General features: G+C 40.7%; 1 protein-coding gene and 1 pseudogene across 1 annotated transcript; one reads left to right on the top strand and one right to left on the bottom strand.

Moving 5' to 3' along the window:
* Positions 1-3,330: 3,330 nt before the first annotated feature.
* Positions 3,331-4,391, top strand: LOC117703229 (transcriptional adapter 3 pseudogene; annotated as a pseudogene).
* A 3,890-nt stretch (positions 4,392-8,281) lies between these two features.
* Positions 8,282-12,277, bottom strand: LOC117702679 (cystatin-D-like). The gene is made up of 3 exons (XM_034493805.2): positions 12,041-12,277; positions 9,601-9,714; positions 8,282-8,604 (listed from the first exon to the last, which is right to left on the bottom strand). Exons 1-3 carry the CDS (start codon positions 12,257-12,259, stop codon positions 8,521-8,523), a joined length of 417 nt encoding a protein of 138 aa, XP_034349696.1. The 5' UTR covers positions 12,260-12,277; the 3' UTR covers positions 8,282-8,520.
* Between the last annotated feature and the right edge of the window lie 1,867 nt (positions 12,278-14,144).

Here is a 14,144-nt window from a genome sequence, read left to right on the forward strand (position 1 = left end):
AAACAAACATTACTTCCTTGTTCTCCAAGGTTCTATATACAGCCATCTGCTCAATTTTCTTTCACTTAGAATGGTCACTTCTCTTCAGAGGAACAGTGAACTTCATAGACATTAGCTCATCTCCAAGTCAGAGACCACCTAGCCACCAGTACTCTGGAAGTTGCCTCAGTTCTCTCCGTATTTAAAATAATTTTTTTCAGAAAACTTATGAGCATGAGTATTTTGTCTTCATGTATGCCTGTATACCATGTTCACAGGTAAAGACATGCTTATTATCAGAATTGGTTTCCTATTCTCTGAATAGAGATCATATATTTCTCTTAACCAATGCTTCTGAGTTTGTGAAGTGCCCTCCATACTGACACATGCTAAAAAGTCACTCAAAAAGGCACAGGGGTCAGAATTACCTTTTGACTTAAAAAATTGTAATGTGATTGATTCAATGATTTACCCAGAAAGCTGGTTATGATGCTAAAGGAGCTGTGACTGTAACACATTAAATGACATTGAGGATTAAGAAAATAAATTTCAAGAATCATCACAAGTGGGGAAAGAGCTGGTGTGGCTAGTAAGTAGTTACAAACAGGAGAGAATTCCTTCCTCTAATATTGCTTTCCTCCTTCTCCTCCTCCCCTTCCTCTTTCTCTTCGTCCTTCTCATCTTCTTCCTCCTCTAACCCCAACTCCTTGTCCAACTCCTCCAACTCTTCAAATTCCTCCTTTTGCTTATCCTGCTGTTTGGAATATGGATGCTTGTGTTATGCTGCCTAGTTTGTCCTTGAGCAGAAGGGCTTAAATCATCCTCTTCGCTCAATTAGCTGGGGTTTGTATCTGGATTCTTAGGGTCAACCTCCTAATCTCATTGGCTGCATATAAGACATGTGACCCTTCCAGGGTGGAAGGGCGACAAGAAGCAAGTTGACTGAGGAGCCACTGTGGGCCCAAGTAGCCAAGTGAGCTGCCTGTTTGAGGCCAAAGTAGAAGAACTAGTGGATATAACACCTCCCCCTAGATTAAACTGCATTTCTGAAGGACAGCAGCAAGTTGCTCTCTCCAGCTGCTCCAGAGTCCCAATGAGGTACGTGTCTGGCCTCCCCTATCTGTCTATAGCCATTGTTGTAAGTGTTGTGCTCTCTTGTTTCTCAATCTAGTGTACACAGTCCATCAGAGAGAGATGTTTTGTGTATAAATGTTTTTACTGCTTGGGAATCTGTCCCCAAATATAACCTAAAATCCTCGGGTCAAGTTAGAAACAGAATAAATCAAGTGTGAATTGCAGTGGGAAATCAATACCTGGGAGAAAAGTTATGAACACTTCCTACAATGCCACATTTGTTCATATGTAGAAGAGCATGCACCTGGAATCAATTACTCAGAAGGATGCTTTCATGGATGTGCTTGCATGACTTCTTTCTCTACTGCATATAGGTGTGGTAGTACATTTTAAGATCTGGGATATAAGATGCCAGCTCAACTCAAGGTGGAAAGGGTCTAAGGAGTTGCAACCACAGAGAACAGCCCTGAAACAAAGAGCAAAAGGCAGCTGACAGTGTCTGTGGCTGAAATACAGGTATAATCCATCACATCCCCGAATATCCAGCATAGAATCTGATAGGACTCAGTGTTCAAACTGAGTATATCAGATCCATGTTAGTACTGTGATAAGAGACATATGTGGGGCAAAGTTTAAGCTCTGAATTCCCAGGGATGGAAGAAAAACGCAGCAACACTTACTATTGTGAACAGCATCCAGACATCTTTAGGCTTACACAAAGGGTCAACAGAGGATCCCCCAAGGACACCATGCTCAAGACCCTATGTAAATTAGTGAACTATTTGCAATATAATCTATACATGTATGTTGGCTTACTTTTTTGTTGTTTAACTTTTTTGAGAAGTTCATATATGAGTACCATACTTACATCCTTTCATCTCTCTTTCCCTTTCATCCCTTTATTCCTAAGCCCCCTCATATTTCCTCACAATTTAATGACTCCTTCTTTAATTGCTGTTATTGTTGTTGGTGGTGGTGGTGGTGTGTGTATGTTGTATAAAATCTATTGAGTCCACTTAGTGTCATTTGTGTGTACATGTATTTAGGACTAACCTCCGGGGATCTGGGGATTGAAAGGCTGATCAGGAACTTGCCTCATTGTCTGCATATTTTAAACATCCTCTCAAATGACTCATAGCACCTAGTACAACATATTCTTAGGGAAAAAATCATAAGAAGAGGTCTGTAGACATTTAGTTCAGATACATTATTTTGAAAATAGTTTTCCTTTAGACGTATGACTGAGAGGGCTGACTGTATTTACTAGGTAGTACATGCTTTGTTTTGCCCTAATATATTTCATGCTCACTTCATTCCTACAAAAGGTCCTATTCCTTTCTTCTTGACTAAAATTCAAATTTTATGGAGTTTTCTTGTTATTTTCTGATATTACACCAGGATCATTATGTCCTTTTTATCCAGTTTTAACTAAACATCCAGTTTTAACTAAATTTTATTCTCTTAAGCATGCAATGCTTTCTCCCTCTCTGCCTTAAGAAATAGAGTGAAAACAGTGTGATGTAAGACACGCCCACCAAATGGTCCCAGGATCTCTGTGGTATCTCTATGGCACTGGGGACAGGAACAGGGGATTCCATGAATTATAGGTATCCAGAGGGACAGTGAGGTTTACCTTCCTACAAGTTCTCTAGCACCAATGGTCTTTGATTATTAAGAAAAAGGAAAACGCTCTGAGGCCTGGTGGTACACAGTCCAGCTGCTTCAGAGGCTGCGGAAGGAAGAGTTTAAGTTCAAGATTCACCAAGGATACCGAAAAAGTTTGTAGTCAGTCTAGCTAACTTAGCAAGACCCTTTCTCAACAATGGAAAATAAATATTAAATAACATTTTGAGGCTCTCACTTCCTGGTTAGAAGATATAAGGGGCCCTATGTTCAATTTGAATTACTGCCAAAAGTAAATCAAATTAAGGTTGACAGTAAATAGAAAATGAGAAGAAAGAGGAAATCCTATGGAACAGTTAATTTTCAACTTCACGTTCTCTAGAAAACTCTAGGTTTCTGCTCTACGTCCATGTGATACTGTGACAGTGGCAGAGAAAGAAGGTATTTTAAAATACTGTATGAAAATGAATATTTAAATTTTTATCATGCAATTCTTTTGTAAAAATGATGGATATTTGTAAGATAAATGTTGCTGTCACTTTTGCACATTTCAGATTAGAAAAAAAAAAATCTTCCAAAAGAGAGTTTGGTCTCTAAAATTCCTTCACTAAAAGCATCTTGGAAGGGACTGAAGAGAGTGCTCAGTGATTAAACACTGGCCCAGGACGACCCAAATCCACAAACGTTCAACCCAAGATCCAGGAATATGAATTTACTGATGACACAATCGATGTGCCTCGGATCCCCAAGAATGATGCTCCCAACAGGTTCTGGACCTCGGTGGAGCCCTATTGTGCCGACATCACCAGTGAGGAGGTACGGACACTAGAGGAGCTCCTGAAGCCCCCAGAAGATGAAGCTGAACATTGCAAGATTCCCTCACTAGGGAAACACTACTCCCAACTCTGGGCCCAGGAGGATCTGCTAGAGGACGGGGCTCAGGCAGTTCTATGAGGCCTTTCTTCTTGTCAACAAGAAGGACCACTGACGGAACTGGACACAAAAGATGTGGATTCCCTGCTGAAGAAGTCTGAGGCCCAACATGAACAGCCAGAAGATGGGTGTCCCTTTGGTGCTCTGACACAGCGCCTGCTGCAGGCCCTAGTGGAGGAAAATATTATTTCCCCTATGAAGGACTCTCCTATTCCTGACATGTCTGGGAAAGACTCAGGGGCTGATGGAGCAAGCAACTCCCCCAGGCCCCCCGCAGTCAGAACAAGCCTTTCAAAGTGTGCCACATACTGAGTCTCTGGAGAGCCACATCAAGGAAGAGCTGATTGCCCAGGGCCTACTGGAGTCCGAGGACCGGCCTGCTGAAGACTCAGAGGATGAGGTCCTTGCTGAGCTGCGCAAACGGCAGGCTGAGCTGAAGGCACTCAGTGCACACAACCGCACCAAGAAGCATCAGGCTGAGCTGAAGGCACTCAGTGCACACAACCGCACCAAGAAGCATGAACTGCCGAGGTTGGCAAAGGAGGAGGTGAGCTGGCAGGAGCTAAGGTCCACATGGCAGACAATGAGGTCATGGATGCCTTCCGCAAGAACATGGCTGCCCAGCAGAAGAAGCGAACCCCCAAGAAGAAGGACAAGGACCAGGCCTGGAAGACCCTGAAGGAGCGGGAAAGCATTCTGAAGCTTCTAGACGGGTAGCCTCACCTGCTGCCGGCCATCTCCCTGGCCTGAAAGAAGTCCACTTCTTTTGAAGCCTTGGCCAGACGCTGCCTATGAAATGATAACAGTCTCAGGACTGAAACACTCAGGCCACTCAGCTGAGGTTTGAGCAGCCAGTATGCAAGGCCTTCCTGTGCTTGCCTGGACCTAGCATCTGCCTGATGCCCCAGATGAGCCGGTTGTTTCTCCTCCCCCTTCCCTCTTACCATCTCCACACCTCAGTCTCAAGGACTTCTTCCTTGAGGTTTTGTAAAGTACAAGCTTAAGAATAAAGTGACTGCTGTGTTTAAAAAAAAGACATACCAAACATCAATGTAAAATACACTCTCAAATTTACATATTACATAATATTAAAAAGTTAATTTTCAAATTTAAAAAAATATTTGCTCCTGATTTCTCCAACTAAAATGTTTTAATTGTTACAGGGTTTCATACCATTAGCAAGTCACATGTTTTTAACGTCTTCATAGAGTCTTCATTGCTTATCCCTGTATATGTTAAGAAACACATAATCTATTAATAAAGTTGTACATGTTCACATGACATATAAATATATATGTATATTAGCACATGAGCATATTTATAACATTTATCTTTAGGAATAAATAATCACAACTCTCACGTTGCAGATCAGAAGTACAAATTTTCAGATCAGGACCTGCATGTGTGTCATTTGCCTATATGGGAGACATAGGCATATGAACTGCCTCTGTTAACTTAAGCTCATGGCACAATATCCCATAAAGCTAGGCCCCCAGGCCCTTTCCATCAAAGGTCTTCTCTAATATTTTGTTTGCTTTCCAGAAAATAATCAGGCACTGAGTTTAAGACACATCCTTAGGGAATCTGTATTCGCTAAAATAGAGCAGAAGGTACAATTGTGACTTTTGAGTACAGATGTGGATTTGTTTCCAGTCATTAATCCTGTGTTTCCTTCTAGTGTTAGGTCAGGTTCCTTGGGTGCAGTTGATATGGTTACTGCCTCTGCACACAAGGAGTTAGTTTATTTCAGAAAAGCCCCATGAGAATATAAGGTAGGGTGATGAGAATGGAGGATAGATGAACAGAGGACATTGGGTAGAATGTTGGGCAGGAACAACTTTATGGTTAAGAAGCTGAAGAACATCCTTAGTTCTTATGCCATCCTTATCAATCTTATCATTAAAGAGCCTTCCCATTTCTGTATCCCAAGACAGGGCTACTGGACACTCCTTATAATGTGGACTCCAAGCCTTTCAGGTTGAGTTAGCTGATGGCAAATTTTGCAGAGAGTTGTGGGTAAGTTGTCAGAGCAAAGAAAAGGAGAGGCACACAGGCTGTTAGAGATATTCCAGGAGACAGTGTGACTTGGCCACAATTAATCACTGACTTTATAAAGTGGAGAATTAAAGCTTTTCTACATCACTTCTATTGCAAGAATGTCCTCAGTACAGAGCTGGTCTGGTTCTTCCATTCCATTTCCATGGAGACCTCATAGTTATAATGAGGAATGGTGACCAGTTACCACCAGCCTACATCACGCCTTATTATAAAGCTGAAACAGTAAAATTTATGTTTAGTGCCTGTTCATGACTAAATTCTCTAGATAATACATGCATTTTCAACATCCAAACTGTGTGTAACAGCCAAGTGTGGTGTTTTATACCTGTGATCCTAGTATTCAGGAATTAGAGTCAGGAAAATCAACCATACAAATCAGTGGACTACAAAAAGAGAGAGAATATGTCTCAAAAGGAGTTAAGAGCTGGAATTTAATCTTAGGACAAAAGAAACATTTATCTAGCATGTACAAGGCCCTGGGGTTCATCCTTAATGTTGGAAACAGTATTTGATGTATTAAATTTTAAAATCTAAAACTACATAATATCTTCATCTTTCTATTTAAAGATTTCCTAGAAAAATCAATGCTTTATAACTATTAGAGACTATCACTGCAACTGCCAATTGTTACTTAGTGCTATCTTTTGGTGATATACTGAGAGCCCATTAAAATGCTAGGGCATCCTTGGTACTCCCAGTGCTCTTACTCTTCATGTTCATTTTTGAACTATTTTGTACTATTTCTCAACATCTCCTCAGCATGTTCTGCTGTTGGTGTCCCCTTTATCTGTAACTAATAGTCCTACAATGTGTAAGTGTGTGTTTTACAAAACTATAGAAGAAATGAGTATTGTAGCTCTGTGATTGGAGCTGAGGTCAATAACTGTGTACTATTTTTAAAATATTCCTTAGAAATTATCGCTGCCCATGGAGGTGGGAAATGCTTTGAGTACAATGAAATCAAGTAGGCAGAAGTACCTAGCCTACTGTACAGAATATACTTCCAGGATTGCATGGACTGTTGAGGAAAATCTGGCTATGTGGAAAAATTGGATGTAGCAAAAGATAGATATGTGGGTTGGGTGGTAAGTAGGGAGGGTCCTGGCAGAAGCCTAGAGATAATTTATGGCACAATCAGACAGTAACATGAGGTTAGACTAGGCCAGGGCACTACATTTGGGGACCCAGGCTAGATATGGTTGGTTGAGCATTAGGTAAGGATGGGGAGGTCAGAGAGATGCTAAAAGCTCGAGTCTGGAGAAGGAGGTGGGAAATCTGGCTGTGTGGGGAGGTTAGATGCAGCACAGAAGATGCCAGGTCATGGATGATTTTTTATGTGTTCTTGAATTCAGATTACAAGTATTTTATGAGAATTTTTGCTTCAAGTTTATCAAAAAGGTTAGCATATACTCTTCTCTTGTTGTAACATTATTAGTACAATCCTGGCTTTATAAGGCAATTTGGAGGCATTCCATTTCTTTATAGTTCATTAACTGTTTTGATGAATATTCATGTTAGTTCTTTAACATTCTGGTAGAATTTAGTAGCAAAATTATATCTACTCCTGGGGTGTCTGTTTCTTTGAGAGTTGTTTAAATTGCTTTTTCCATTTCACAGGTTGATATAAATGTGTTTAAATTGTTTATGTGCTCTGCATTCAATGTTAATAGTTCTTATGTTTCCATAAATATACCATTCCCTTTAGATTTTCCAGCTCACTGAACCACATGTATTAAAGGTATGCCCTAATGCCCTTCTAAGTTCTGTTGGTATCTGTTGTAATGTCTCATTTTTCCTTATTTGTTTTTGTCTGTTTTTATCAATGTGTATATCCTCTTTTGGCCATTTAGCTACGGGACTGCTAATGTTATTTATCTTTTCAAAGAACCAATCTGATTTGTATATTTTATTTCAACTTCATTATTTTCTGACATTATTTTTTTCATATGATTTAATTTGCAGTTTAGGTTTTCCTTGGCTTTCCAAGGTCTTCTATTACATCAAGAAACAAAAAGACCTGAGAGCATTTATCTACTAACCTGTGGGTCACAGCAGGATGTAATATAAGGGAGGGAGTAAGGCATTTATACTTTCTGGATTATGTCACTCCAATTTGGGTGCTGATTTGTGTCTTACTTTACAGGCACATACAAAACACACATATATTCGAACACATGCACACACACATACACACACTTATAGATTTCGTTCACATAAGTTCCTAAACCTATCACAGAATTAGAAATGAATCATTGTGTATAGACTCTCTGGGTGTTTTAGGTGTGACAATGATATGTCCCATTGTGTCGCTTCACACATAAATGAGATTGGCTTTATTCATGACACCATCATTTGCCTCACTGATACCTTTCAAGGTTGTTTCTTAAGTAACATGGCAACAGTTCAGTGTTCCTCTCCCAACCCTTCTGCATGTTCCAGAAACTATAAACATTTGGACACTAGGATGCTCTATTGGAGTAGATAGTTACTCTAGTAACTAGGTCTCTCCAAGTAGGTTGTATCTGCTGTGCTCTGGATGTGTGAGTATGATGCTCCATCTCCTCAGTACTCCATTATACTTTCTCCTATGCCTGACACAACAATAACTCAGAAGGACCTAATGCTATTTTTTATTGAGCAAAGAATAAACAGTAGGCTCCACAGTGGTATATGAACAGCAAGTAGAACAAGGGAACAAGGGAACTGCCACTTAGGTGTGCAGAGCTTGTCTCTATCTTTCTCCTGTTGCTAGCACTCTCAAGAGACATCCTCCGGGGCTAAGATCTCGGTCTTAAGTAGAAGATTGAGTAAGAGTAAGGGACAATCAGCAGAAGCGTAGCCTGACATAGATTCTTAGGCATTGTAACAGTTGAAGTTTGTCATGGACATCTTTTTCAGCCAAGGTACAACGTAGATCTGGAAATTACAGATGACCCTCTACAAAAAAAGAGAGCAAGAGAGAGAACGTCAGTGTAAGTTATAGCTCAAAGGAAATATACTCTGCCTGAGGTATTAGAATGAAGTGGGAATAATATAAATGCGGCCATGTATTCCTCCCTGTAAGCTCTCCTAAGTTCCAATGTGCTCAGACTGACTCTGCACCACCCATTCATTTTTTTCTCATTGCATCCAGTCCTTCACATGGCACATGTCCTTCACTCTAGTGGCTCATGGGATTCTGCATTGTGCTTCCTTAGCACAACTTTCAAAGTAGCCGCTTGTAAATGAGGTACAAAATCCCTAAAATAATGCTCAATGTCTCTGAGTTCTTCTATCTCCAGCATCTCGGACAGAACAAAGGAGGTCATGTATGGAAGAATCAGGGGTATAAAAAACACTTCTGAAAATGGCAGGATATAGTGAGTGATGACAAGCAGAGTGCAGCTATTCTCAGAATCAAATTACTTAAAGAACCAGTCTTATTGCTAGAGAGGCTAGAAGCATAAGGGGAAGCACTGGAACATTTCACCCCAAGGGCCATAGTTCCTTCACCTTCATCTGGGCAGGGGGCTCAGGCTGGGATTGAGAAAGTTTCTTCTCTCCAGGAACTACCTCTTAGCTGACTTTATCATTTCAGCAGGGAACATTTCAAAAACAGCTAGCACTAGTTTCCAGGATAAATTCCTTGAACAATTGGTATTTATAATATAGCCAAATATATTCACCCTGTACCACCGTATGTCAGCATGGGTCTGTATCAACATTAACTGACAACATATGTGTACCTATTCATGTGTTATACCTCTGATACATGCATGTACAGGCATGTGCACACTTGTACACACACACACACACATCTTTCCTCACATACTTACATAACTGCATATAAACCCTCCCATATGTATGTGCCCACATAAACCAACATGTTTGCATACACCCCTGCCTGCCTTCATGATAACTCAATATCTTGTCTGTTTTAATCTATATTTATACCTTTTGCTGATCTGCCTGTTCAATGAAGGGACAGTCTGACAAATCAGACTGAGCTTTGGTACATGTGGTTCTGCCTAGCTCAATTTTCAAGTAGAAGTTCTTCCCAGCCACAACCTACAGTGAAAAAAAATAGAATTACATACAAGTCTCTAGTCAAGTTCCTATGCATGCAGTCAGTTTACATTACATAGATAATATGTTTATAGTAGCATCCATGAGTTGACAGAACTATCATCCAGAGAACACACAAGCTATCTTTCAACTGAGTATCCACAAGCCTGGAATTCAAATCACTTCCTTCTGAGAAACTCAGAGTGCCTTATGATTCTAAGGAAGAGGAGAAGCAGGAACTGACAGTTGTTACAGTCACCTCAAGAAGTGAAGACAGAGTTCTATGTGTGATACCCACTTTCTGGGATTGCTCAAGAGAAAACTCTGGGTTGCACACAAGACTAACTTAACCCAGCTGACTGTGACTTCAGAGGTGACAACTTACCTTCAGCTGTGTCTTCACCACAGCATGCAACCTATAGAAAGCCTATTCCCTCAATTTACCAGTAGTTACCATGATTCTTTTCTTTACTGGACAGGGTAATGTGGGATATTTTCCACATGAAGATGTTTTAGGCTAAAGAAGAAGATGGCCCTAACTGCCTCATCTTTGTGTGGTTGTCTATGACAATATTTTTCAAGTGTCTAAAACAATAGCACACCTTCTATTTGTTTGTAATTTGGGATGCTGAACCCTTTCCCTGCACCAGGCATCCCAGATTAACTTGTCATGAATGTAGATAATCAAGGGGTGAAGTACCTAGAAATGGGCCTCTAGTTCTTGCATTGAAGAACCAGGAGAAAACTTCTTGATGCCTTTGTCCCTGAGTTTCCCTCCTGTAAAACTCACCCACAGACTCTGTGGCCTATAGCTCCTACATTTTCCTAATAATAGACATCACATAATGACATGGTTCAACAAGAACCATTACACCTGGGAGGGTCACAATATGTCCAGATTTGTGACATCAGCTGATTGTTGCAGCAAGAAAAGTGGGGCTGATCTCCAGTTATTATAATTTTCAAAAAGAGACAGTAATGAGATTTACATATATGTGTGTTGACTATGTTGTGGCTGTGTCGCTGTGTGTTAATTAATATTGAACACAATCTGTACCATATATTTTAAACTGACCTTAGAAGTGGGTTTTGAAGCTGACTCTGACATCTTCTCATCTTTGTAACTTCTCTATTTGGTGAATGCTCCATGATGCAGAGACAGAATCTATGGAGGTCCTCTCTATGTAGAAGGGAGGGCTAATGTCTAGGGTATTGGCCATTATACTTCCATCTCAGGATAATGGCACCATCCCCAATGTTTCTCCTCAGAATACTCAGGACCACCATGTAGAAGTAAGTCTTATGCAGTTTGAGGTTACTTGCTTAGTTGATTTAGGAAGGTACTTGCCTGGCTACTAGTATAAACTCTGAGAAACAGAGCAACAAAACAATTGTTCTAATCAGTTGACAGAGTCATAATCACATTATAGATAGCGACTCCTGAGAAATTTGTCCCTGAAGTATTATACTGTAGAGAATTATAAAGCACCTGAACAAGCTAAAGTGACTACAGTGCCATTTGGCCATATCATCATACAAAGATATGGTTGAGTAAGCCACAGATGGATAGATCCTTACATAATGCCAAGGTCAGGAAAGCTGAGTAGAGTCTGTTAGAGGAAAGGATACTGAGGGAACAGAACAAGGGTGTCAGCCCAAGCAGGAGATATCCATCATCACATATCAGCAAACTGAATGAGTCTGCAAGTTAGGTAACTGAGCATGTCTGTTGATTCCTGATTTTCTAAATGGAAACTTACACATATACAGAACTCCTTTACCTCAAGAACTGATCACTGAAGTAAGTATTTAGTTTCGGTGCATTAAAAAACTAAATGCACATAATCATACATTCTAATACACATACCCTTGAGAGATGGTAAAGAATGGCCCAGGCATGGCTCACCATAGCATGGAGGTGAAGAAGCTACATGGAGTAGCTCATAACCACTTGTAACTCATGCTTTCTTCTGGACTCCATAGGTCTCTCTCTCTCTCTCTCTCTCTCTCTCTCTCTCTCTCTCTCTCTCTCTTTCTCTCTCTCTCTCTCTCTCTCTCTGCATACACATATGTATAAATAAATATTAACATTTAGACTTTCTTTTTAAAATGTTGAAGGAAAAATAATATAAAGATCATTCAGCAGAAGTTATCTGTGGGGTCCATTTTTGTGCTGCCTGCAATGAAAACATTCATTCCTTGGTGGCACACAGAGGTTGAATTAGCATAGAAGCATAAGGGAGTGTTGGGGGACAGCAGAGAAAACTCTAAAGTACAAAGCCATCTAACTATTCCCCACCCGATCCCCCACCCCCAGCCAGGAACCCACCTGCTGGCTGGCACTCATCACTCGTATTGACCTGCTAAGGTTCAGGTCATTGTTCATATCATTGTAGGTTTTAACAGCAAAGTTTACCACTTTCTGCACCTCCTTATCCTTAGGGTCAGCTGGCTCCACTCCACCTAGTGCCACCTGCTTGGCTGCAGGGATCACAGCCAGGGCCAGAGCAGCCAACAAGGCCAGTGAGGGGCTCAGCAAACTGGCCATGGTTGATTAAAACTGGAGCTGTAGAGGAGTAGAGAAGAAATGATCTAGATTGAGCCTTGTCTGTTTCGTGGCTTTTTAACCTGAAGAGTCAAGCTGCCCAGGTCCTCCACCCACCACCCCACTTTTCCCCACCCCTAGATTGTCTTTGTTCCATACAGCCCTACTCCTCTGATTCACCCTTTCTTCCACCTCTGGGCTCTTTTTTCTTAAGTCCTGGCCCCCTTCTCTTGTTTTCTCTCCTTTCCATTAGCACTTGGTTCTTCTCCTTCCATTTTCTCCCCGTGGATCTTGCTGCTAAGTGCTCCTCTGTCCATATAACCTTGGTCTCTACAAAGGGAGTCATCACTTTTCTAGTTCTGAAAAGCATTTAATCTTGAGCTCAAGTTATATTAAAAAGAAAAAGAGAAAATGCAAGTTGGCTCCATAAGGTCTTTGCAGGTCAGGGGTATCCATTATGTCAAGAACAGGAAATCTACAGTTCAAGGATGTTATTTCAGAGGTTCCAGAAACAACCAGTGCCCTTTCCTGGGATAACATCTTTGCCAAATACACTGAATTAACCTTTATCTAGATAAAGGGCAAAGACTCTCTTTACAGGATTCACTGGTATCAGTCAGGACAGTCAACAAATGAACTTCCTAGAGTTTCTCCCTGGGCTTGAACCTCTAGAACTTAGAAACAGATTTAGTGACTGAGCCCTGTATATGACATTACAACATGCAGCCCAGTACAGAAATGCTATGAACACATTTAGTTTAGAATTTTCTAGTAGACACATTAAAATATATGAAGTAGATGAAACTTTTCAATATATTTTTATAACAACATATTAAATGTTATCTCACCATATAGATATAATTCTTAACAGATAGCTTATGTTCCTTGGTGACATGTGTTAAATCTTTGGATTCTTTGTTTGTACTGTTAGGGCAGATAGGCCTTCAATCTGGACCTATTTCTGACAACTCATGACTATGTCCTGAAAACCACAATATAGTACAATCATGGATTAGTACAATCTGGGGAAAATGAATAACGTTCAGGGAATTATAAATGCTCTGCTTGCTGTAAATGAGAGAGAAGGTCAATGAAAGGGAGATGGAGACTACTGGACACTCATGGAAGTGGCTTTTGAGATCCTAAAACACAGAGGTTCTCTCTAAGCTATTAAACCAGAACCTCAGGCAGAGAGAATGACCCAGAGACATAAAAGGTCTTGCTTCTTCTAAAACCACAGAGCACTGAGCAGCAGGGAAGGAGTATCTCACCCTGGCAGGTGTGAGGATCAAGCTTTGGAGAGGGTAGGTAAATGAAGATGAATACCAGAGTATGTTCTGTTCCTGCTGTTTCACTCAGGGAGCTTCACTGTGACCCTGGCATTGTTCCCTCTGTTTAGAACACTTACCCATACTTACTGAATGCAGATGAATGAGGTATGTTTAACACAAGATGAATGCTCCATGTTATGTATGCAGAGGAATCTTAGTGAATGGATATACCTGTGCCATCCCTCCAACAAAGTTAAATAATGTGCTCAGAAAGATTTCTGGTGATCCTGGTTCTTACCTAGACTCTGTCTGTGCCTGAGGCTTTGATATTACTCCTGCCTGAGAATAGTGCCACAGTGTTTTGCTTTGGTTTTGTTGTTGTTTGTTTTGTTTTGTTTTTTCCATAATCCAATGTCAGTTCTCTTTTGCCAAAAAGCACAAGGCTTAGCCCTGGAAACCTGTTAAAGTACATCAAAGTAATGAAGAAAGGACAGACACAGAGATACATGTAGAGTGAAGCTGGGATCGTATGGATTTCTCTAACCACTACTATGTAACCCAGAACCTTGGTATATTTGTTAGGTACAGCACAGTGTTGGGTGTTGGGTGTTGGGTGT

The sequence above is a fragment of the Arvicanthis niloticus genome, chromosome 2, assembly GCF_011762505.2.
Source record: "Arvicanthis niloticus isolate mArvNil1 chromosome 2, mArvNil1.pat.X, whole genome shotgun sequence".
Lineage (NCBI taxonomy): Eukaryota > Metazoa > Chordata > Mammalia > Rodentia > Muridae > Arvicanthis > Arvicanthis niloticus.

Coding starts and splice junctions, on each gene's coding strand:
- LOC117702679 (XM_034493805.2), bottom strand. CDS start 12,259: ATGGCCAGTTTGCTGAGCCCCTCACTGGCCTTGTTGGCTGCTCTGGCC. Junction 9,715..12,040: donor TGATGAGTGCCAGCCAGCAG/GTGGGTTCCTGG, acceptor TTTTCACTGTAG/GTTGTGGCTGGGAAGAACTT. Junction 8,605..9,600: donor AACAGGCAGATCAGCAAAAG/GTATAAATATAG, acceptor CTTTTTTTGTAG/AGGGTCATCTGTAATTTCCA.